The sequence below is a fragment of the Artibeus jamaicensis genome, unplaced genomic scaffold (genome assembly GCF_021234435.1).
Source record: "Artibeus jamaicensis isolate MK-2021 breed Jamaican fruit bat unplaced genomic scaffold, CSHL_Jam_final contig_196, whole genome shotgun sequence".
Taxonomy (NCBI): Eukaryota; Metazoa; Chordata; class Mammalia; order Chiroptera; family Phyllostomidae; genus Artibeus; species Artibeus jamaicensis.
Genome location: NW_026521401.1, coordinates 1,054,013 through 1,077,914, shown reverse-complemented (window position 1 = coordinate 1,077,914; position 23,902 = coordinate 1,054,013). Strand labels below are relative to the sequence as shown.

The window sequence follows — 23,902 nt, the reverse complement described above, 5'->3', positions numbered from 1 at the left end:
TTTCACCCGTAGTTCACTGTGATATCATCTCTGGCTGGACTTGAAACCTTGATCCTTTCCATCAGCTGTTGGAATGTGCCACCTTGGCAGTCTTTAATCTGCTTAACCCATAAACATCTCTTTCTGATTAGGTCACAAGAGAGTAGGTATTAGCTTCTAACCCTGATGCTATCTCAGGCATTCCTTATCAATAGCTTGTTCTTTCTTTCTCTGAGATACTGGCTGTGTTCTGATTGATCAGTGGAGTTTTTGAAGGTAATTCATATGAATGATCTTTCATTAAGAGGTTAGAAGAGAGGTTAATTTTCACAGTAGGTAGCCTTATTTGCTTTGTAAGATTTTGAGGTCCACATTCTTAAGAATGTACTATCTCCACCGGGGGATTAAAAGTCTCTTATTGCCCTTCTAGCACAGAACCTGTTCATTCCAGGCCAGACCCTTGACCACAGAGCTAACTGTAGCTTCCTTCCGGTCATACAGAGCTTACTGCTCAGGGAAAACTTTGAGTCCAACAGTGAATTTTAGATTTCTAAAAGCACTAGATAAAGACATGATGGGTAAAAAAATAGGTAAGTTTTTATATTAGCTTGGCCTGAAGGATATCTAAAAGCTCTTCTTTCTGACCTGGTATATTTGTAAGAACTGGATATATTTGATCCCAGGACAGGACCCCACCAGGCATGGCAATTAAGCCAACCCAAGGTAAGTGGAAATGGAAGCTATATACCTGGAGCCCTCTAACTGGGGAGCAGACTAGAGTAACAACTGGCCTCTGTATGTGACATGGAAGTGGCATCATATGCAGGTGCACCGGGGCAGCCAGCCACCTTTGTGTCCATCTTGAACAGGAGTCCTTAGGTGATTTGGTCAAACCACCTGAGTTCTAGCCCCTAACCTTCTCTTCCCATATATTCAGCTCTACGTACAAGGACTCCAATACCCTGCACCTCCCTACAGAGCGTTTCTCCCCTGTGCGCCGGTTCTCAGATGGAGCTGCAAGCATCCAAGCCTTCAAAGCTCACCTGGAAAGACTGGGCAACAACAGCAGCATCAAACAGTTGCAGCAGGTAATGGAAGAGATGGCACACATCTCTGGAGAAGCATGGGTTACAGAGACTACTTCCATCCTTTTCACATCAGCACTGTATTAGTTTTATAGGTTCAAAGCCATACAGCCTTCTAATGTTTTTTGCTTGCTTATTCTGGTTAGCTTCCCCCAGGAACAAACTTGCTTATCCCATGACAGGACTGAGTTTTCCTCCTGTCTCTGCAGTTTATTACAGAGGAATTTCTGGGCTTGGATTTTAGTGGGAAGCACCAGGGAAGGTACTTCTAAGCAACCCTTGCATTGCTCTCAGAATGGGCACTGGGTCTTGTGGGAGCTTGTTTGGCATTGCTACCACCTGGCATACTCTCTAGTTGGTAGGGAATGGTGCTCTCAGAGGAAGGAAGTGTACCTTCAGACTTCTAAACTAGTTTCCTTTCTGCCTTCCTGATGACCAAATTCCAAGAGGCATATTCTTTGTACACAGACTTCACACTGGACATTTTCACTTATACACAGACACCATCATTGGTATTTTCCACTAGTTCATGCAGAACAAAATGTGAATATATATTTAGTACGTAAATTCCTATATAAATGGATGAGTTGCTCATCAAGTATACTGTTCTCTTGTGGCTCTTTCTTCCCATGAGACCTCAGGGCAGATCTGCGTTTGTTGATATCACTGCATGGGTGGGCCTGGCTGTATCCTATCTGTATTAACTGCTTTCCCTTCAGGAGTGTGAGCAACTGCAGAAGATGTATGGGGGGCAGATTGATGAAAGAACCCTGGAGAAGACTCAGCAACAGCATATGTTATACCAGCAGGAGCAACACCATCAAATTCTCCAACAACAGATTCAAGTAGGTCTTCATTCTTTGCTCTCCCCTACTTGTTTAGAGTTTCCTTTCAGGCTGATTCGTCTGTGAAGTTTGGAAGAGATCATGTGGATCAAAATGGAATTGAGTTATGTTCATGGTTGACATGTTCGGATAAATGTAGACTTTTCCACAAACAACAAAAGCATACATCTCAGTGACAATTCCTTCTTTTCTTTCCCTGAGAATAGCTCATGTTAATATTCACTCTCACAACTATTTTTCTTTTCCTCCATATGTTTTAGGATTCTATCTGTCCTCCTCAGCCTTCTCCACCTCTTCAAGCTACATGTGAAAATCAGCCAGCCCTCCTCACCCACCAGCTCCAGAGGTAATGAATCATTTTGTTCTGTGCCTAAGCCATTATCTCTATAGCTTGGTGTCTTTGGCCTGACTCCTGTGGGAGACACTGACTGACTTTAGCTTTCATCTTGGAAAACTTATTTGAAAAGCAGAGAAACCAATTTAAATTTCAGCAGTCTCCCTGAAATCCTGACTTCCAGTGCCACATCATTTTCTTAGCCACATGAATAAAGTAATCTGACATCTAATACAGAAGGTCAGACACAAGCCCACAATGACCTCTGCCTATTTTTCTGGGAAGTCCTATAAAGTAATCTGTGAATAGCTTTTAAGTAGACTGTGGTGGGTGGTTTACGTATGTTGTTATGGACTGGAGGTTTATGAAAACTGAAGAAATAGCTGCTGCTTAAGTGTATTATATGGCTGAAGCTAATTTCAAGGTTGTACTGTCACCTCAGGAAATTTACTTATCTGGTTTTGTTGTTTTTTTAAGGTTAAGGATTCAGCCATCAAGCCCACCCCCCAATCACCCCAACAATCATCTCTTCAGACAACCCAGTAATAGTCCTCCCCCCATGAACAGTGCCATGATCCAGTCTCATGGTGAGTAGAAAGGTTTATACTGAACCATACTATGCCACATGAAAAAAGTGAGCCATCATTTGGAATGCCACAGGCAATGGATTTGAATGGCAGAATAAGATAGCATTTAAGTTGTGGGTTTTAGCTTAGACTGCCTTGGCTTCAAGCCTCTTTCTACCACCTCCTTAGCTGTGAAACCTCAAATAAGCTATTTAATTTCAGTTTACCTCAGCTTTCTCAAATGTAAAGTAGGGATGATGATAGTATTTCATGAATAAATATATGCACTTGAAACAGTCTCTGGCATAAAATAGTTCTCAGTAAAGGTTAACTATTAATATAGTTTTAATAAAACACCCTCCAACTCTATAAAATAAAAGGCTCCTACCAGAACCTTCCCTATTTTCATGCCTGTGTTTGGTTATCCATTGTACATGTGGGTCCTCTCTTGTGGGCGTTTAGATGGAGGTAAAGATGAGTATACCCTAATTAGTATGGGTCTTTAGAGACCAGCAGTATGAGGATTTAGCATTCAGAAACTGGTAATCTCTTACATATGTGACACAGTCTAGATCCCCCTGGACAGTCTGAATTGGCCTCTATATTCTTCCTACTCAAGGTGCAGGGTTTCCTGACCAACAACCTCAGCAGGAAAATTAGAATCTAAGGCCCCATTCCAAACCTGCTAAATCAGAAGCTGCACTTTAGCAAGACCCCCAGGCCATTTATATGCATATTAGAGTTTGAAAAACACTGCTCTAAATCATGGCATAATCCATGGACCAACTTCCACAGCAACTTATTAGAAATACTAATCCATGGGGCCCCAGCCTGACCTACTAAATCAGAATTCTGTGGGTAGGGCCCAGAAATCTGTTTTGACAGGTCCTGCAGATGAGCCTTATGCACACTAAAATTTGAGAGGTACTGCTCTAAATGGTATGGTTTGTTATCTTCATTGGCCTCCATTACTTCCAGCCGGCACGTACCATTTAGTCACTCTGAGGTGTCTTTCTCTGTAGGTGCTGCATCTCCCTCCCAGTTTCAAGGCTTAGCCTCCTGCAGTGCAATCTTCCAGCAGCCACCTGAGAACTGTTCTCCTCCTCCCAATGTGGCACTCACCTGCTTGGGCATACAGCAGCCTGCCCAGTCCCAGCAGGTGACCATCCAAGTACAGGAACCTGTTGACATGCTTAACAACATGCCAGGGACAACTGCAGGCTCTGCTGGGCGGGGCGTCTCCATTAGCCCCAGTGCCAGTCAGATTCAGATGCAGCATCGTGCCAACCTGATGGCTACCTTCAGTTATGGCCACCGGCCCTTGTCCAAGCAGCTGAGTGCTGACAGTGCAGAGGCCCACAGGTAAGGCTACCTAAAGTTGCGCAGCCAGCTGTCCAGGTGATTGAGGAGGGAGAAAGCCCCTTAGCAGGGCAAGAAAGGAGGAGGGAAGAAAAATGGGTTTGACTGGGCTATGCTTGTTTCACCCTTTCTAAATCAGAGTGGTGGGTTTGGGGTGAACTTGAAACTTATTTATTGACCAAATAAGGGATCAAAATGCTAATGAGACAGGAGAGGAAAATCACAAAGCTATCTTACTATTTTTCTGCAAAGAAGATAATGGTCTACTAGAGAAGCTGGTTAAAAGGTCAGTTTTCCTTGTCTATTCTTTGAGGATTCTTCCCTCTCTGTCACTTGTATTCTAAGAGATTGGTGCCTCTTAGTAGCTTAAATGATGCTGTAAGATAGTGACTACCTTTAACCTAGAGCTGGGTCTATGACCACAGTGCCCTAAATCCCTTAAACATTACTGGGTGAGTGAGTGCAGGGATGAGTCGGGTTGGTGCATGCATCCGCATCTTCCCTGTCACCCCACAGTTCTCTGTATCAGTGGAGCTCCCTACTGAGAAAGAGGAGTAGCTGTTCTCCAGGGGAGCACAGTGCACTTGTTACATGGATGCCTGGTACTCACTCCCTTTTGTGTCTGCAGCTTGAACGTGAATCGGTTCTCCCCTGCTAACTACGACCAGGCGCATTTACACCCCTACCTGTTTTCGGACCAGTCCCGGGGTTCCCCCAGCAGCTACAGCCCTTCAACAGGAGTGGGGTTCCCTACAACCCAAGCCCTGAAAGTCCCTCCACTTGACCAATTCCCCACCTTCCCTCCCAGTGCACATCAGCAGCCACCTCATTATACCACGTCAGCACTGCAGCAGGCCCTGCTGTCCCCCACGCCGCCAGACTATACAAGACACCAGCAGGTACCCCACATTCTCCAAGGACTGCTTTCTCCCCGGCATTCGCTCACCGGCCACTCGGACATTCGGCTGCCCCCAGCAGAGTTTGCACAGCTCATTAAAAGGCAACAGCAACAGCGACAACAACAGCAGCATCAAGAATACCAAGAACTGTTTAGGCATATGAACCAGGGGGATGCTGGGAGTCTGGCTCCCAATCTTGGGGGACAGAGTATGACAGAGCACCAGGCTTTACCATATCAGAATACTGACTCATATCACCACCACCACACCAGCCCTCAGCACCTTCTACAAATCAGAGCACAAGAATGTATCTCACAGGTTTCCTCACCCAGCCCGACCCATGGTTATGCTCACCAGCCGGTACTCATGCCTTCAGAGAGCATGGAAGAGGAATGCTCATGCGAGGGGGCCAAGGATGGCTTTCCAGACAGGAAGAGTTCAAATGCATTGACCAAAGGTTGCCATGACAGCCCCCTACTCCTGAGTACTGGCAGACCTGGGGACCCTGAATCTTTACTAGGAACTGTGAGTCATGCACAGGAATTGGGGATACATCCATACCGACATCAGCCAACTGCTGCACTCAATAGAAATAAGGTGTCCAGCCGAGGTAAGCGTCCCTTCAAAGTAAAAGTCCTGGGCCATTTTGCCCCAATTCAATTAACTTAGTAATGTTATTTTTTTCAGCTAGTACTCTATGTTCCTAAAAGAAAAAGAATTTCTAAGAAGACCTTCAGTACCTTTTGAGGGAGAAGCATGTAGGAAGTGGGAATTGGTGGGCAAGGGGTCTTATTTTCAAAATTAAAAGCTTAGTGATAGAAACTTAACACACAGGTAATACAGTAAGTAAGATATCTATTTCCCATATTCATGCCATGTTTTTTTAGAACACAGAATTTCTTAAGAATAGCCAACTTTAACTTATGCAATAGAAAAAAGTCAACCAATGGTAAGGAAATATAATTTAGAATAAATAGCATTGGACCAAAATTCAAAGCATCTCAATTCTGAACTTGCCTCTGTCATGAATTCAATAACCTTATCACTTACACCTTCAGGTTCTTATTTTCCTCACCTGTGACCAAGAGGCAGGAGGAGTGATGGTGCTTTACAGAGTATCTGGGAAGATTAAAACATACATATATGTGTTTGTGTCTATATGTAATGTGTGTGCATGAGAGTGTAAGAAAAGAAATGTAATCTGAAATTATGATATAAATGTGAGTATTAGTATTATTACTCTGATTACTTCATTAATAAACTAAGTACAGATTGTTTTACAGCATCGTGAGGGGCCCCATGTCATTTCATTTTGTTTTTATAGTAGATGAGTACATTCATTTTCATTTAGAGGGAAATTAATATTACCATCAGTAGGTTATGGTCAAAAACTGTTGCTCCATTAATATTATAACTTCCTAAACAAAATCTGGACTAATATCCATCTCATCATTATAGATCTTGGAAAATGAGTGTATCCATAAATATGTAATTCTGAAACTGAGCATTTCTTATATCCTTCCCTTCTTGGAGCTACCTGCATCTCCTACAGTGTCTTTTAAAGTCAACATACAAAACTCAGTTGCTAGGTCCCATGGTTCAGGGCAGGACAGAAGACCTTACTCTAAATCAGTTTATGTGAGAAAGACTTGGTGCCTTCATGTTGTGTTTGCTATGCACTGGCAGGGAGGGACATCTGGTTGCATAAAACACCTGTTAAATCCTGCTCTTTTGAATAGTTGGGTTCCATCCCACTTAGAGATGTACACCAATCAAGTATATCGTGAGAAGTTTTAGAACCAAGTCATATGTGGAATGGCTGACAGACCTGGCGATGTTTTGTATTGGGGGAAGTAAACTAAGGAGAATTATCATACCTCTTAGATCAAAGAAGGGATTTGACTTTTCTGGGTTCTTATTTGGGGGCAGAACCAAGATCAGAAGAGAAGTAGCAGCAAGTGTCAACTCTCTAAGGACTTTTATAAGAAAGATTCTAGATGTCCAGTCAAGATGGAGGCATGGGTGAAACGTGGGAGGCGTTGTACACCTCACCTCCGTGCACCACTAGGTAAAAAAAATACCACCAGACTACAAAGTAAATATCACCCAGAATTGTCAGAAAATTAAGCTGTGTGGAAGTCCAACCACGGATTTAAGGAAACCACATTCATCCAAGTAGGTTGGAGGGGTAGAGAAAGCAGAGTGGCACAGAGAGGCATGGAAATGGAATGGGTGGTCCCACACCCATATGTGGTAGATAAAAAATGAGAGGGATACCTTGGGAGCAAGGGATCCCAGCCCCAGTCCAGACCACTCAGCCAAGGGTTCTAGTGCCAAGAAAATATGTCCCCATAACTTTGGTAAAAACCAGTAAGGATTGGGGTAGTGGAAGACACTGAGGGATTCTCACAAGACTTCTCTTACAGGGCCTGCTATATAGACTTAAGTCTCACGCAGACCCACACCCTCTGGGATTCAGCACCAGGGCAACAGTTGGAAGGGCATTAGTGGCACATGGGGAGAAAGTGAAGTGTGAGTGCTGGGAGACAGCTTTCTCCTGGGCAAAACTCTAGAGGCCACATAACAGCACTGTCCCCTCTGTTGCTATGTCCCCACACAGAGTGACAGAGCTATAGCACGGGTTACCCCTTCTGGGCAATTACCTAAGGCTCCGCCCCATACAACTTAACAGGTGTGCTTTTCTACAATAGGCCACACTACTAAGACAGGGAGTCCAAGCAGCTCTACCTATAATATACAGAAACAAACACAGGGAGGCTGCCAAAATGAAGAGACAAAGAAATACAGCCCAAATGAAAGAACATAACAAAACTCCAGAAAAACAACTAAGTGAAATGTAGAAAAGTAACCTATCAGACGCACAGTTCAAACAACAGTTATTAGGGTGCTCCAGCAACTCACTGGGTACTACTGCAGTGGCATAAAAAAGACCCAGGAAGAAATGATGGCTACATTAAGGAAAACAAAGAAAAATCTTCAAGGAACGAACAGTAGAGGGGATGAAGCTGAGAATCAAGTCAACGATTTGGAAAACAAGAAAGCAAAAATCAATCAGAACTGCAGGAAGAAAAAAGAATTCAAGAAAACAAGGATGGCCCTGGCTGGTGTAGCTCAGTGGATTGAGCGCGGGCCTGTGAACCACACAATCGCTGTTTGATTCCCAGTCAGGGCACATGCTTGGGTTGCGGGCCGGTTCCCAGTGGGGGACACATGAGAGGCAACCACACATTGATATTTCTCTATCTCCTTCCTTTCCCCTCTAAAGATAAATAAATTTTAAAATCTTAAAAAAAAAGAAAAGAAAACAAGAATAGACGTAGGAACTTCTGGGACATCTCAAAATGTACCAACATCCAAATCATAGGGGTGCCGAAAGGAGATGAGAAAGAGTAAGAAATTGAAAACTTATTTGAAAAAAATAATGAAAGAAAACTTGCCTGATTTAGTGAAGGAAATAGACATACAAGTCCAGGAAGCACAGAGAGTCCCAATCAAGATGGACCCAAAGAGGACCACACCAAAACACCTCATAATTAAAATGCCAAAGATTAAACATAAAGAGAATCTTAAAAACAGCAATAGAAAAGCAGATAGTTACCTACAAAGGTGTTCCCATAAGACTGTTGATTGATTTCTCAAAAGAATCTTTGCAGCCTAGTAGGGACTGCCAAGAAGTATTCAAAGTGATGAAAAGCAAGGACCTACAACCTAGAATACTCTGTCCAGCAAAGCTATCATTTAGAATGGAAGGGCAAGTAAAGTGCTTCCAAGACAAGGTAGAACTAAAGGAGCTCATCATTACCAAGTCATTACTATATGAATACTAAAGGGAATTATATAAGAAAAAGAAGATCAAAATGATGAACATTAAAAGGGCAACAAATCTTCAACTATCAATAACTGAATCCAAATAACAAACTAAGTAAACAACCAGAACAGAAATGGAATCGTAGATATGGAGATCTTTTGGAGGGTTATCAGTTGGGAGGGGGAAGAGGAAAATGGGAGGGAAAGGTGCAGGGATTAAGAAGCACAAAATGGATGGGCCCCGGTGGGGGCTATTAAGAACAGTATACATAATGGAGAAGCCAAAGAACTTATATGCATAACCCATGGAAATAAAGTAAGGGAAGGGATTACTGGAGAGAATGGGGGTACCAGGTGTAGGAGGGCAAAAGGAAAATAAAAAAAGAGCAATTCTAGCACAGGCTGCCTAGATAGCCTGGGAATTTTCTGTCCTGCCAGAGGCAGCATAGTGGTATTAGGGATGCTGTAGGAGACATTCCTGTGTGAATGAAAGCTTTCATGAGATTAGCATATTTATAAAAAATGAAGTTTAATTTTTTTTTTTTTTTTTTAGAGAGGAAAGGAAGGAGAGGAGAGAAATATCAATGTATGGTTGCCTCTCATGAGTCCCCTGCTGGGAACTGGCCTGCAACCCAGCCATGTGCTCTGACTGGAAATTGAACCACAATCATGTGGTTCATAGGCCCGCACTCAATCCACTGAGCTACACCAGCCAGGGCTAAAAAATGAACTTTTAATAGGCCTTTCCATGTGCTAGACACCAAATGCCCTTCAGCCAAACCAGTAAGAGGGGCAGAGCGGAGTCAGGCAGGAAAGACCCACCAGACCAACCTGGGTGTGCAACCCAGGTGCACCGGCAGCTGTGGGCGGATCCCAGGTGTGGAGTAGCCGGTGGACCCACTGAGGGCTCAAGGCAGTAGACTCACTGAGGGCTGACCATGGTCACACATTCGGGAGCAGATAAACCGGTGAAGGAGCAAGCAGTGAGACAGACCGTGCAGGCACCAGTGGCAGGAAACAGCAGAGGGGACCGCTATTGTCCCTCTCTGACCCCGCCCCCACATACACCAGCGTCACAAACCAGCGACCTGGGTGGCCCTGCCCTGGTGAACATCTAAGGCTCCGCTCCTCATACGTAACAAAACAGATCAAAACATGGCTCAAGAACAACTCAGAGCCCCAGAGCCGGTAAATCTAAGCAATGAAGAAATAGTCAAACTTTCAGATGCACAGTTCAAAACACTGGTGATCAGGATGCTCACAGAACTGGTTGATTTTAGCCACAAATTAGGGGAACATATGAAGGCTAAACTAATTGAAATGAATGGAAATACATAGGAAACCAATAGTAATGGAGAGGAAACTGGGACTCAAATCAAAGGAGTGGACCAGAAAGAGGGAAAAAATTACCAAACAAAAGGATGAAGAAACAAGAATTCAAAAAAATGAGGAGAGGCTTAGGAACCTTCAGGACATCTTTAAATGTCCCAACATCTGAATTACAGGGGTACCAGAAAGGGAAGAGGAACAGCCACGAGTGGAAAACTTATGTGAACAAATAATAAAGGAGAACTTCCCCGTTCTGGCAAAGGAAATAGACTTCCAGGAAATCCAGGAAGCTCACAGAGTCCCAAAGAAGATGGACCCAAAGAGGAACCCACCAAGGCACATCCTAATTACACTAGCCAAGATTAAAATGAAGGAGAGAATTCTAGAAGCAGCAAGAGCCAAAGGGACAGTCGCCTACAAAGGAGTTCCCATCAGACTGTCAGCGGATTCTCAAAAGAGACCTTACAGGCAAGAAGGGGCTGGAAAGAAGTATTCCAAGTCATGAAATCCAAAGACCTACATCCAAGATTGCTCTATCCAGCAAAGCTTTCATTTAGAATGGGAGGGCAGTTAAAGTGCTTCTCAGATGAGGTCAAATTCAAGGAGTTCATTATCACCAAGCCCTTATTATATGAAATGTTAAAGGGACTTACCTAAGAAAAAGAAGATAAAAAAGATGAACAGTGAAAGGACAGCAGACTCACAGTTATTAAGAACCACACCTAAAACGAAAGCAAACTAGGAGGACAGCTAGATCAGGAGCAGAACCATAGAAATGGAGATCACGTGGAGGGTTAGCAACAGGGAAGTGGGAGAAGGAGAAGGGGGGAGAAGGTACAGAAAATAAGTAGCATAGATGGTAGGTAGAAAATAGGGGGAGGGCAAGAATAGTATGGGAAATATAGAATCTAAAGAACTTGAGACACGTGGTCATAAACTAAAGGGGGGGAATGGTGAAGGGGGGTGTGTAGGGTGGAGGGTAATGAAGGGGGAAATAGAACAACTGTAATGTCATAATCAATAAAATATACTTTAAAAAATACAAAAAAATTATAATTACTCTTCATTTTTTCCTCTGGTCTGACTCTTCTCTGCAGAAAGACTGGAGGGCTTGAATTCACCTACATTCCATAGCTATTAAAAGGAATCCTCCTTGTAGCAGGCTTGCTGATCTACTTAGTACCTAAACTAAGGCCGAATGTGTTTGATCCAAGTATGGGAGTACCAGAAGTGGGAGATATTAGTTTTCAATCAGATGAATCATTTCTCAACCAGCAGTCAGTGGCATTTGAATTGGGTATGATGGATGGAGATTTTGTCATTTGGATTTTGGGGAGAAGTATGAGGAAAGACCAGTGGGTAAAATGTATCAGGGATATTTTGAAGGGATAACAAGCAGGTTTGTTTTGTTTTTAAGAGCAGTGTACATGAAGGAACCTAGTAGAAGTTAAGGACAGGGTTTTCTAAAATCCAGAGTATGATCTAGATCCAGCTGCAATGTGCCAGGACAGTTAAAGTAGCACATCACTCAATTCTGCTGGTTGTAAATCATTACACAATTCTGTAAGTCAGTCATGCCCCCTTTAAATCTAAGACCTTCACTTCAGGCCAGAACTTCAGGATTATAATTTTGACAAATCTCTTCTCTCCCTAGCTGAATTACTATCATTACCTCTCTCCTCCCTGTCTCTTCTCCCTACATTCTTAATCTACCTCCATCACCACCATTATGCCCACAAACATCTTTTGTGGTTTCTGGAACAAACCAGAGTAAGTATATTCCTAAAGGTTTCAGCTCAACACTCTCCTGTCCTTGTTGCCGCATTTATCAGCTTTGCAGGTATCTTCCCCACAAAGTTCTCTTTTTTTCCTTAAATATTTTTTTTCCTGTTATCTTTGGTATGAGCTTTTCTAGAAGCTATAGTCTTAGCTCCTGCCAATGTATTGTACAGATTATTCTTCCTTCTTTCTACCCAGTTTACTCTAAACTTACTCTTTAACTTAGCTACAGACTATGTCTGTTCTCACTTGAATACTGTTTATCTTTTCCTGACATCTGCTCCTAGTTTGTGGCTTTTGGAACTGCATATACAATTATCTTTAATGGATAAAGCCACAAACTATTATGTGTGTTTAGAATCCAGTATAGTGAAATAATGCAATAGAGTAACTAATGGTCTAAGGAAGCCTGATGCTGCTCAAAAGTTGAAATCCCTCTGAAGATGTATATCTGTATGTTTAAAGCAATTTTTTTTTTATCTTAGAAGTCCCCATTGTTCTTAAACAACACGAGCTTACTCTGACTAGCAGCCTGACAGTGGGCCTGGCTGTAACCTCCTTCCTTTCTTCATCTGTGTACTTAGGGATGTTAAGCTAAATGCCCTTAAGAGAAGGAGGGTGGAATTAATGTTTGTAGTAAATCTCCATGCATGCTGCTTTCAACTCAGTTACTCATTTCTTTTCACAGCCACCTCGAGATGTATATATTATATGATATCTTTTATACTAGAAACTGAGGCTCCACAATTTCCCTTCTTTAACCTGACATGATTCTTTTATTCTTTTAAAAACCTGAGAGCCCACAGTTTTACATTACCAAGAATCAGTAATCTGCTGTCACTTTTGTTAAGAAAGGATTGTGGTGTCCTACCTCTACCACCTTGCAGGCAAGTGGGGGAAGCTCACACTTATTTCTCTCTTTGGATGGGGGGTGCCTTGCTGTTTTCTTTAATGATATCTCAACCTCTGTAGTTACACACCAGTGCCAAAACACTTGTTATTTCCATGGTAGAGCAAATTACACAAAACTTACTGAATTACTAGAATTCACAGACTGTGTTGTAGGTGCTGTGTGGAACGCACAAATGAAAAAGAACCGCCCTTGGGAAATTTTTACGTACTGGGGGAAAGAAAGGCAAGGTCATGAACAGTTTTAACTTGAAATGCCACCTAACGAGTGCTATATAAGAGGTATGCAGTCATGTTCCACATAAGAATGTTTTGGCCAATGATGGACTGCATATATGATGGTGGTTTCACGAAATTATATGGAACTGAAAAATTCCCATTGCCTAGTCATGTCATAGCTGTCATAATGTCTTAGCATAATGCCTTAAAATTACCTACAGTGTTGAGTACAGTAATATGATGTACAGGTGTGTACCTACGAGCAGTAGGCTACATCATACAGCCCAGGTGTATAGTAGGTTCTACTACATAGGTTTATATAAGTACACTCTATGACGTTTGCACAACAAAATCATGTAACAGCACATTTCTCAGAATGTATTTTCATTGTTAAGTGATGCAAGACCATGATTATAAAAAAGCAGATATAGTGTGATCTTTCTAAAATTTCTTAAGATGAATAGGGATCACTGGTGTTAAGGAAAACTAAATGCCATCATGTCATTTTTCATGGTTACCTATTTCCTTTATGGCTCTGTGCTGTCACTCAGTGTGAAGCCAGGTGTTCCAGGGCACTAAGCAGGCAGCATGCTAAAGGTTTGTTTGAAATACGTAGAAGTTTCAGGGCACTACGTGTCCCATGCTGCCTGTCATCTCCCTAACTGCCACTACAGATGTAGAATTAAGGGTTATCTTCTATACTTGATTTTTTTTACTTTGCAAATTAATAATTACAACAGCATAACTGGTTTACACAGTGAGATTAGCAACTTGAACTCACAAAAACCGCATCCTCTTCCTTGAGCCTAGTTAGTGTCAGCAATATTAGTGGACTTCAGGCCTCAGAATGAGGTAAAATGATAGACTTGGAGGGTTCCCCTCGAAACCTTTAAGAAAAATATGCACAACATGTCATTTCTCTTATTTTTTTCTTAAAACCTAGTAAATGAGTAAGGACAAGTCAACATTGACAGATTCAATAGAGTTGTGCAAGCTGCCCCAAAGTTCCCCAAGCAGGTAGGTGGTGTGCATTGTGTCCATTTATATATTCTTTCCCTTGCACGATCAGATGATCATCCTCTCTGTATTGAGGTCTTTTACTTCAGTAAATAACATGAGAATGCTGCTCTTAGAAGTCCTCTTTTCCCTATTATGTATCCTTTGGTGAGCTTGCTGAACTGGCATAAAGGATGCCAAAGATTTGAACCTAAATTTCACATCCCTTAGTTAGTGGGTTATTCTATGTACACTTCACCCCACCCCCAACTGGTTACTAGATCTCATCTTAGAATGTCACAAAGGACTTCTAGACTCAGGACTCGGTGTTCTTACTAAAATTTATACTTGTGCACTCCTTTATAATTTGTTAAATACCCTTTTACATGTGTGCTTTTTTGAGCCCCCAAACACTGTCATTTTTGAGATAGAGAACTGAGATTATGAGAGATTAAATGGTTTACCCAATTTTGTACATTCTGTTGGTGATGGAGTTAGATCCTGACTTCAGGTTTTCTGATTCCCTAGCCTAATATTCCTTCCTTTATGCCTCCTCACCCTCTGTCCTATACCTGTCAGATATCTGCCAAGTAATAGCTGCCAGCCCTTATAGATCTTTGACCTTTGGATTATATTGAAACTTGAGCAGACAAAACCCTGGTTTGTTACCTGACTCCTTTTTCATCTGGTTTTTTAACTTTATGTGTCTTTCCTAAATCAGAGGCTTCTTCACTAAAAATTAAAGTTTCATTAATTCATTTGTTCACTTATATATGGGGAAATTATCTCCATAATTCTCGAAGTTAAGGTCCTTTTTGATAAAATCACTTTTCTTGTTTTTGTCAGCTGGTTCAGTAAGCCTTTATCCTCTCAGAACTAACATCTCCGAAATGAGTATGAGTAATACCAGTCTTTGTGGTGTACCAAGCCCTAGTAAGCACTTTACATACCTGTGGAGTAAGGCCTGTATTACAAAGAAACAGACCCCATCAAGTCAGGTTACTGGCCCACTCCCCAGGAATCCTGGTGAAGCCAGCATTCAAGCCCAGGTCTTCCTGACCCGAGAGCTGTGCTAGTGAGCTCTGGGCGGAAGAGTCAGGGAGGCTCACCACATGGTTAGTAAATAGCTTGCTCTGTCTTTGGTGGCACTCAGGTATGTTGGCATCAAACCTGTAGTCCAGGAGGAGGGCAGACAAGGAGGACAGTGTCCATGTGACCTTCCCAAAGGCAGGGCCAAAATGAGGGTGGGTGTTTGGGTTTGGAGAAACCTCATTTTTAGGAATAAAAATAAATTCCCAAAAGGGGACGGGGGGAGAGATTTTTCAGCATATATATATTAAACAAACAAACACATTGAGCCCTCTAGAAGATGTGAGAAAGAATTATCAAGAACCAGGGCTTACACATTTTATTAGCTTTGCCATTTCCTCATGTTTGATAATGATCCTTTAAAAATCTTTAAACAGGAGAGCTCTTACGTTCATCTTTGGGGAGCAAGGGGATGCAACTGATGAGATTTGCATCCAATTCTATAATCTAGGGCGGGGGGAGCCCCAAGGAATTAAAAAAGATGATGCTAGCTATCAAAGAAAAGAATATAGGCATTGAAAAATATTTTGAAAAAGTGAGAAGCAGCCAAATGTTGCTTCTTGGCAGCAGAGACCAGAGAGCCAGTTCCTCACTCCACAAAGCCATTGTTGCACCACTTCTTGCCAGTGATTTTACTTTGGCCCTGGAGCTAGCATTTGAGCTGTGCCCACTGAGAGGAATTGAGCTGGGTGGGTATGATGGGTGAGCTAATCCCACAAAGCAAGATTTGGTGTAGGCTTTTATCTTCCTTTCTCTGTTGGCTTTTAGCTTTCAGTAGCAGAACAGTTGACTTCTGGCTGTTCCTTTGACCTTTTCATTCACAGAACTTTCAAAAGATTTCTCACTTGCTTTCATCTTTTGTAGTTGGGAAGTTCCCCCTCCTCTCATTTTTCTCCAGAATGTTTTACATTACGATCAGTGTGTATGTCAGTCAGCTTCCCTCCCTTCCCATTCTACCTCAGCCCTTAAGCCCAGGCCTAACCTTGATTGTTGTATGAGACCATTTCAGTATAGAGACCCGAAACCCTTTACCCAGCACTTAGTATGTTTTCCTTTGATTATTCAAATAACTACTGGCATTAGGGCTATGTTTCCTATTGAAAACTACAGTTCATTAGGAGATAGGTCCAATGTTTGCCAATGAGCATTTCTAGGGAGAGGGAACAGCAGGAGCAAATATTTACATAGAATTGTGAATGGGTAGGGGAGATTTAAGTGGTCCCATTTGACCAGAGTTTAGGATGTAGGGGAGAGCAGTGAGTAATCTTCATTGGAAGATAGGCTGGGAAAGTATTGTGGAAAATGAGGTGTTTGGGCTACCCAGTAGAAAGATTAATCTTTGTAGGGTAGTGGTAGGTGCATAGTTAAGAGGCTGTTGCAGTAATCCAGGCAGGAGGCAATAGGGCTTCCATGGAAGCCATGAGATTGGAAAGAAAGGGACTGGAGTGACTGATATTGCAGAGGTAGATTCTTTACACTTAAGTTGATGTGGAACCAGGAGTAAAGTACCCTATGAGCTCACACGCAGATTCAGAAAATAGGCAATAAGAAACAAGGATTTCTGAGAGAGGAGCTGGTTGTGGGGGAAATTGATGAGTTTGGAATTAGACATATTAAATATCCAGAAAAATATATCTAATAAATAGTTGGAGTTGTGGACCTGGAGTTTAAAAGAGCATTTCTGTATTTCTTTACATAGAGGCAATATAGTTGAAGTTATGAAAATAGATGATATTGCCAAAGTAAGCATGGGGAAAGAGGGAAGGTCAAGGATAGAAATGTAAAGAGTGGAGGAGCTATGGACAGAATTGGGAACAGCAGTTTGAGAAACAGAGAAGACTGGGGTGGTACACTGAGGGGGAAGTCAAGAAAGGAGAGAGATGGGGGCCATCCTCCCAGGCTAGAGGTTCCTGAAAGCTCCAGGAATGATTCTTCATGCATCTGGTTTTGAGAGTACAGCACTGTCAAGTCAACAGAGAGATGAAGAAAAAAGAAAATGTTCCATGTGATCAACCACCAATATATGGGCTTTTTCTCCTAAGGGTATGGTTCCTCCACAAAGAGGCTCATGTTTGCTCTAGGACTTAGGGTTAGAAGGCTAGAAGGCTGGTCCAGACTCCCGCAAGCACCATCACCAGCCAGCTGAGGATTAGTAGGTAGTGCACTCATCTGTGTCTCACTGTTTGTTTTTTTTCAATGTATGGTTGCTTCTGGTACATCCTCTGCTGGGAACTGATCCCCGGACACTGGCCTGCAACCCAGGCATGTGCCTGATGGGAAATCGAACCGCGATCTTTTGGTTCGTAGGCCCGTGCTCAATCCACTGAGCTACACCAGCCAGGGCTTCATTGTCTTTTGCAAAACATTCCTTTAATAGGTACTGACAATGTTGAGAGAAACTTCAGGCCTGCTGACCAACTCTGTTCCTGCTGTCTCCTCAGAATCTGTCATAGGGAACTGCATGGACAGAAGTTCTCCAGGACAAGCAATGGAGCTGCCAGATCATAATGGACTTGGGTACTCAGCACGCCCCTCAGTCAGTGAGCACCACAGGCCTCGGACCCTCCAGAGACACCATACAATCCAGAACAGTGATGATGCTTATGTATGTTGGCCCCTCCTACTTCTCAGAAGTGGAATTGTACCAATCCAACCCTGGAAACTAGACTTAGTAATGTTGGGTAGCATGTATTTCTCCAGTCTTCTCAACCAGAATCCAACACCTCTGTGAACTAAGGAAGCATATCTTTGAATCACCTGAATAGACCAGCCCTTAACTCTAGTAGAATCTCAGTGGAATCTATTCTCCAATTTTAGACTGAGGAATGAAGGGTAGTTGCCATCTGTCCCCTCTAGCCTTAGTTATTCAACTTCTCCCCAAACAATCTAAAACTCAAGCCCCAGCATATGAATTCTTAGGCTCTTGGTTGGTTTTCTGGCAGGTACATTGAGCTTACTCAGATAAAGAGAGCTAACCTTGTTCTGCCGGGCTCGTTTTCCTAGGGCAAACTCCTAGAGTAGCACTGATTAATGCAGTAGCAACTAGCCACAATTAGCTATTCAAATTTAAATATAATTAAGTTAAAGATTTAGTTCCTCAGTCACTTCAGTCACATTTCAAGTGCTCAGTAACCTCTTGTGGCTTGTGACTCTGTATTAGACAGCATAGTAGGACATTTCCGTCCTTGCAGAAAGTTCTGTTAGACTCCTCATGGTGATGGGAATAGGTCAGAAACCTGGTTTGGAAGGCCGTGTAGGTGTCAGTGGCATCTGCCCACCAGCTGAGATTCACCATGCCCTCACCCGCTCTAAGGGCAGAAACTGCAGCAGTTTCCCACACTGTCCCTGTTAGAGCCCCCTTTGGATGGCACTGTGCAGAGAAGGGGTATCTGGGAGTACTGCTTGGGAGTGGCGCCTGAGCTCTTTTAGAGGGAACAGCTATCTCTGAACGGTTACCTACATGTTGCATATTTATCTTTACTTACTGTCCTAATAACTTTCTGCAGGTGCAGCTGGATAACTTGCCAGGAATGAGTCTCGTGGCTGGGAAAGCACTTAGTTCTGCCCGGATGTCAGATGCTGTCCTTAGTCAGTCCTCACTTATGGGGAGCCAGCAGTTTCAGGATGGGGAAAATGAGGGTAAGGAGACTTACACATGGAGTGCCCCAGAGAAGTTCCTAGAACTCCCCCCTTCCATCTTCACCAGTGACTGCTCTCTTCTTCAGTAGAAAGAGTTCATGGGATGCCACAGTGTCCCAAAGTGTTCTGGGCACAGAATTCTTTCCCACTTCTCTTTCACTGAGCATGCATGTATAAATAAAGGCACATGCCTTCTGGGTGAGTGCAGAGATAACCACATTTTTGTTAGCCTTATAAGGCTTTGTTAAGATACTCCTTTAATAGCTGCTTTTCTGGTTGTGATTAGAGGGCACTGTGTCCAAATAGAATGTCTGCCTCCCCTTAGAACCAGTTAAGTGAAGGTATCATAATAGCTATAAAGCACAGGCCTTGGAATGGACAGGTCTGCAGGATACCCTGACTGCCCTTTATAGGCTACGTGGGCAAGACACTCAGCCTTTTTGAGCCCCAGCATCCTGCTCTGTAAAGTGGCAGAAGTAATAGATCTTGTATCCTAGATTGTGTTGTGTCAGTTGCCCTAATGAGTTTAAAATGCTTGGAGTTCTATTTAAAATAGAATTCCCAGTAGTCATTGTCTACTAGCAGTAAATTGTGTCTTCTCCCTTAAAGAAGGAAGTGTTCCTGAAGGAGCAGTATTCTGTCTTCTCCCACACTACAGTTGTTGATGGAGCTCAGTGGTGGGAGACACAGTTATGAAGGGAAATGGAACACTTAGAAGAATCCTGGCTTTCAGCCTACAGTCACTAAACACAGTGATAGTCTGCTGTGAGCTAGGATTCAAGCTAGGAATCAGGGTATGGGTACTCAAGACTTCTCTTCCTCCTCTCTCTCCCTATTGTCCACCTACCCCCAACTTCCTGCTCCTAGCAAATCTCACGTGTTCTCTCTGGTCTTCAGAATGCAGGGAGAGTCTAGGAGATCATGAGCACCTAGACCTGACTGATGGTAGCCAGCATTTGAACTCCTCCTGCTACCCATCAACATGTATAACAGACATACTGCTCAGCTATAAGCACCCTGAGGTCTCCTTCAGCATGGAGCAGGCAGGAGTGTAACAGAAACCAAGAGTAAGTATTACCTGGGCCAGGGCCAAAGCAGCCCTTTGGCCCTGTGCCAGCTCCTCATCTTGTCAGGAGAGTCCTTCCATGTGAACTCCCCTGCTCTTTCCCTCTTGGTCTGTCATTAAGCACTGCCAGTTGTTTGGGTATGTGGGTAGGTACAGACAGAAGATATGCTGTCCATAGTCCATTGGTTGTAATTACAAGTCCTGTAACATCCTTCACAGAGACAATGAGTGAGCTGTCACTTTGGAGGATGGGGCATCTCTGGCCAGGGTAATAGGGAAAGGAGGTTGTCTTTAAACTCAGTTCTGAAAGATGAAGCCCAGTAAGAAAACATTTCCAGCCATAATAGTTCAGCCTATGCTGCAAGTGACGGAATATTCTAGACAGAGGCAATAGGTGATCAGAGACCAGTGGTAGAAAAGAGGTAAATTGGCCTGGTTGTAGTAATGCCTAAAGGAACAGAGTAGGTAGTATTGGTTCTTTGAAAACTCTGACAGAAAAGATTTGATGGAAGTTAAGCCATCTGGAAAATTCATGTTAGAGCCTCAGTGTGGCTCAGTGTGGCAGGTCTCTTTAAAAACCTGAGGTAAGTGAACCAGAGAGAGACTTCTCGCCAAGATGAAGGCATAGGTAGATATACTTTGCCTCCTCACACAAACAAAAGGACAACAACAGCTTCCCATAAGACTGTCAGCTGATTTCTCCAAAGAAACCTTGCAGGCAGGAAGAAAATGAAAAGAAGTATTCAGAGCCATGAAAGGCAAGAACCTACATTTAGAATGGAAGGGCAGATAAAATGCTTCCCAGGTAAGGTCAAGTTAAAGGAGTTCATCATCACCAAGCCCTTATTATATGAAATGTTAAAAACAAAAAATAACCAGAACTGCCAGAAAATCAAACTGTGTGGAACCAAGGAGTTAAAGAAGAAACATTCATCCAGACCAGTAGGAGGGGCGGAGATTGTCAGCTGGCCAGAGAGGACTTGTGGCAAGGTGGTGACAGGATGACAGGGCATGTGAGGCGGCGGCTGGCAGACCACACAACCCCGGGTTCCAGTGCAGGGAAATAAAGCCTCAAAACCTCTGGCTCTAAGTCCTGTGGGAATTGCAGCAGTGGGACAAACTTCCAATCTCACAGGAGAGTTTATCAGAGAGACCCAAGGGGTCCTAAAATGTCCATAAGCCCGCCCATCCACCTGGGAATCAGCAGCAGGAGGGCCCAGTTTGCTTGTGGGTAACGGAGGAAGTAACTGAAAGTCGGCGGAGAGCTAAGCAAGTGGCATTGTTCCATCTAGTACCCCCTTCTCTACATACAGCATCACAATGCTGCCATGTGGTTTGTCCTGCCCTGGCAAATATCTAAGGCTCTGCCTCTTATGACATAACAGGTACATCAAGACAAAAAATTATGGCCCAAATGAAAGAACAGATCAAAGCTCCAGAAAAAATACAACTAACAGATGAAGAGATAGCCAACTATCAAATGCAAAATTCAAAACACTTGTAATCAGAATGCTCACAGAAATGGTTGAGTATGGTCACAAAATAGAGGAAGAAGTGAGGGTTGTGCAAAGCGAAATAAAGAAAAATATACAGGAAACCAACACTGAAGAAAAAGACACCAGGACTCATATCAACCATTTGGACCAGAAGGAAGAAAAAAAACATTCAACTGGAACAGAATGAAGAAACAAGAATTAAAAAAAAAAAAAATGAGGAGAGGCTTAGGAACCTCTGGGACAACTTCAGATGTACCCAACATTCGAATTACACGAGAGCCAGAAGGAGAAGAGAAACAGCAAGAAATTGAAAACTTATTTGAAAAAATAATGGAGAACTTCCTCAATCTGGCAAAGGAAATAGACTTCCAGGAAGTCCAGGAAGCTCAGAGAGTCCCATAGAATTTCCCAAGGAGGCACACACGAAGACACATCATAATTACCTTACTCAAGATTAAAAATAAGGAGAGAATCCTAGAAGCAGCAAGATAAAAGACAGTTGCCTACAAAGGACTTCCCATCAGACTGTCAGCTATTTCTCAAAAGAAACCTTGCAGGCAAGAAGGAAATGGAAAGAAGTATTCAAAGTCATGAAAGGCAAGAACCTACATTTAGAATGAAAGGTCAGATAAAGTGCTTCCCAGATAAGGTCAAGTTAAAGGAATTCATCATCACCAAGCCCTTATTATATGAAATGTTAAAGGGACTTGTATAAGAAGAAGATGATCAAAACTATGAAAAATAAAATGACAACACACTCACAACTATCAACAACTGAACCTGAAAATAAGAAAAACAACAAAAAAGGAACTAAGCAAATAACTAGAATAGGAACAAAATCACAAAAATGGAGGCAGGCAGTTATCAGTGGGGAGGGGGAGGGGGAGAATGTAGGAAAAGGTACAAGGAATAAGAAGCATAAATGGTAGGTACAAAATAGACGGGGGGAGGTTATACTACAGGAAACAGAGAAGCCAAAGAACATATGTACAACCCATGGACATGAACTAAGGAAGGTAGGGGATACTGGTGGGACAGGGGTGGGGGGGTGCAGGGAAGAGGGGAATAAAGAGGAGAAAAAAATGGGACAACTATCATAGCATAATCAGTATTTTTTAAAAGCCTGAGGTAATGTGAACCAGTCTGGTTTTTATTGGGTGCAGCCTACTGAAAACCAGCATTGTGGCTGGACGTGTCTTGTGCTTCTTACTGTGGCTGCAAGATGCCCTCCAGCACTAATCATGGGGAAACTCAGAAAAGATGCAGATTTATTACTTATAAGACCTGAAAATTACATAATTTACATGGCACACCTGGAGCCGTATAGCAGGATCTTGAGGGGGTTGGGGGATGCTTGGGGAATAGGCCTGATCCTTCGCTTTTACTGGAGGTCAGGGAGGGACCCTGGGGTTTTGCAGGCTCACTCTTCATTGGTGGATTTAAAACATATGAGAGCAGGAATTTAAAGCATGGGAAATGAAAACAAACTATGAGCCCAAATGGTCAGTTACTGAAATCAACCATGATCTCCAAAACCAAAGAGGCTCCAGTGGAGGGAGGGGGCTCTTTATCTAAGCCTCTGGGCTGGCCAGTGTGTTTATTCAAGGTAGTTTTTCTTTTTGAATTGAATGCCTGGATAGTCAAAGCTTAAGTCACGTACTTGCATTACAAAAAGAAAAAAATCATACTTACACTACACAGTTGAATTTTTTAAAAGTTATCAATTGAATATTTGAGGCTTTCTCTTTTCACACTAATCCCCCTCTGTGTCTGCTCTGTTGCAGGTTTGTGTACAGCTGGGGAATAAAATAATGGACTTTAAACCAACAGTATCTAGCAGCATTGCACCAAATTGCCATTGTGTTTCTCTCCACCCATAATGTTGTGGCTCCTTTCCTCACATTTAGTTTATCAGTGTGCTGTTTTTCACAGTTTTGAGGGGGGGGTTGCCATGTTTGCTTCTATGACCAAGTCACCAAGGAAATAAACAGGAAATCCACGTTCGCCACCTTTTGTGAAAGTGTACTTGATGTATTTCAGCTATTGGTTTTGGTTTGGTTTTGGTTTTTTGGTATGTTTTCTTTTGGAGGTGATTTTCTTTTTCTTTTTTTTTTTTTTTTTTTTTAAGACAGAAGAGCAAAGCAGTTAGAGTATGGAGATCAGGGGACCCAGAGCCACTCCTCTGCTAGCCTGTGTGCTCAGAGCACCCCTCAGTGCTCTGCATGGCACTTCCACAGGAGCAAAAACTAAAGGATAACACCTTCTGAAATCTTAGTGGCTGGGGAACAGGAGAGAGGAAGTAGTGATGGCATTTGGCACTTGGAGAGCAAAAAGAGAAACCCCCAGCCTGGAACCCGGAGAGATCTTTACTGCTGGGATATACTGAAAAACATGTCTGGTCCAGCCAAGATCATATTAGAATGTTAGCATGGAGGCTGAGAGTGACCTGGTATTGATGGAATGCCAGTTAGAATGCCTCAGTGTG

The 23,902-nt window shown here is 42.8% G+C and overlaps 1 protein-coding gene across 9 annotated transcripts in view; it reads left to right on the top strand.

Moving 5' to 3' along the window:
* SIK3 (SIK family kinase 3) overlaps nucleotides 1-23,425 on the top strand; it is a 280,765-nt gene extending 257,340 nt beyond the window's left edge. For 3 of the 9 annotated variants that reach the window (XM_053672225.1, XM_053672227.1, XM_053672220.1), the window contains 10 exons: nucleotides 917-1,067; nucleotides 1,784-1,909; nucleotides 2,170-2,255; nucleotides 2,721-2,830; nucleotides 3,832-4,171; nucleotides 4,977-5,677; nucleotides 17,658-17,821; nucleotides 18,723-18,855; nucleotides 19,753-19,922; nucleotides 23,202-23,425. In XM_053672225.1, coding sequence (XP_053528200.1) covers nucleotides 917-1,067; nucleotides 1,784-1,909; nucleotides 2,170-2,255; nucleotides 2,721-2,830; nucleotides 3,832-4,171; nucleotides 4,977-5,677; nucleotides 17,658-17,821; nucleotides 18,723-18,855; nucleotides 19,753-19,910 — 1,969 coding nt within the window. In that variant the 3' untranslated portion in view covers nucleotides 19,911-19,922; nucleotides 23,202-23,425. Of the gene's footprint in view, nucleotides 1-916; nucleotides 1,068-1,783; nucleotides 1,910-2,169; nucleotides 2,256-2,720; nucleotides 2,831-3,831; nucleotides 4,172-4,796; nucleotides 5,678-6,125; nucleotides 6,354-17,657; nucleotides 17,822-18,722; nucleotides 18,856-19,752; nucleotides 19,923-23,201 lie in introns of those variants that run through there. The other 6 variants (XM_053672217.1, XM_053672214.1, XM_053672212.1 and 3 more) reach the window with 4 other exon arrangements.
* The last annotated feature ends 477 nt before the right edge of the window (nucleotides 23,426-23,902 follow it).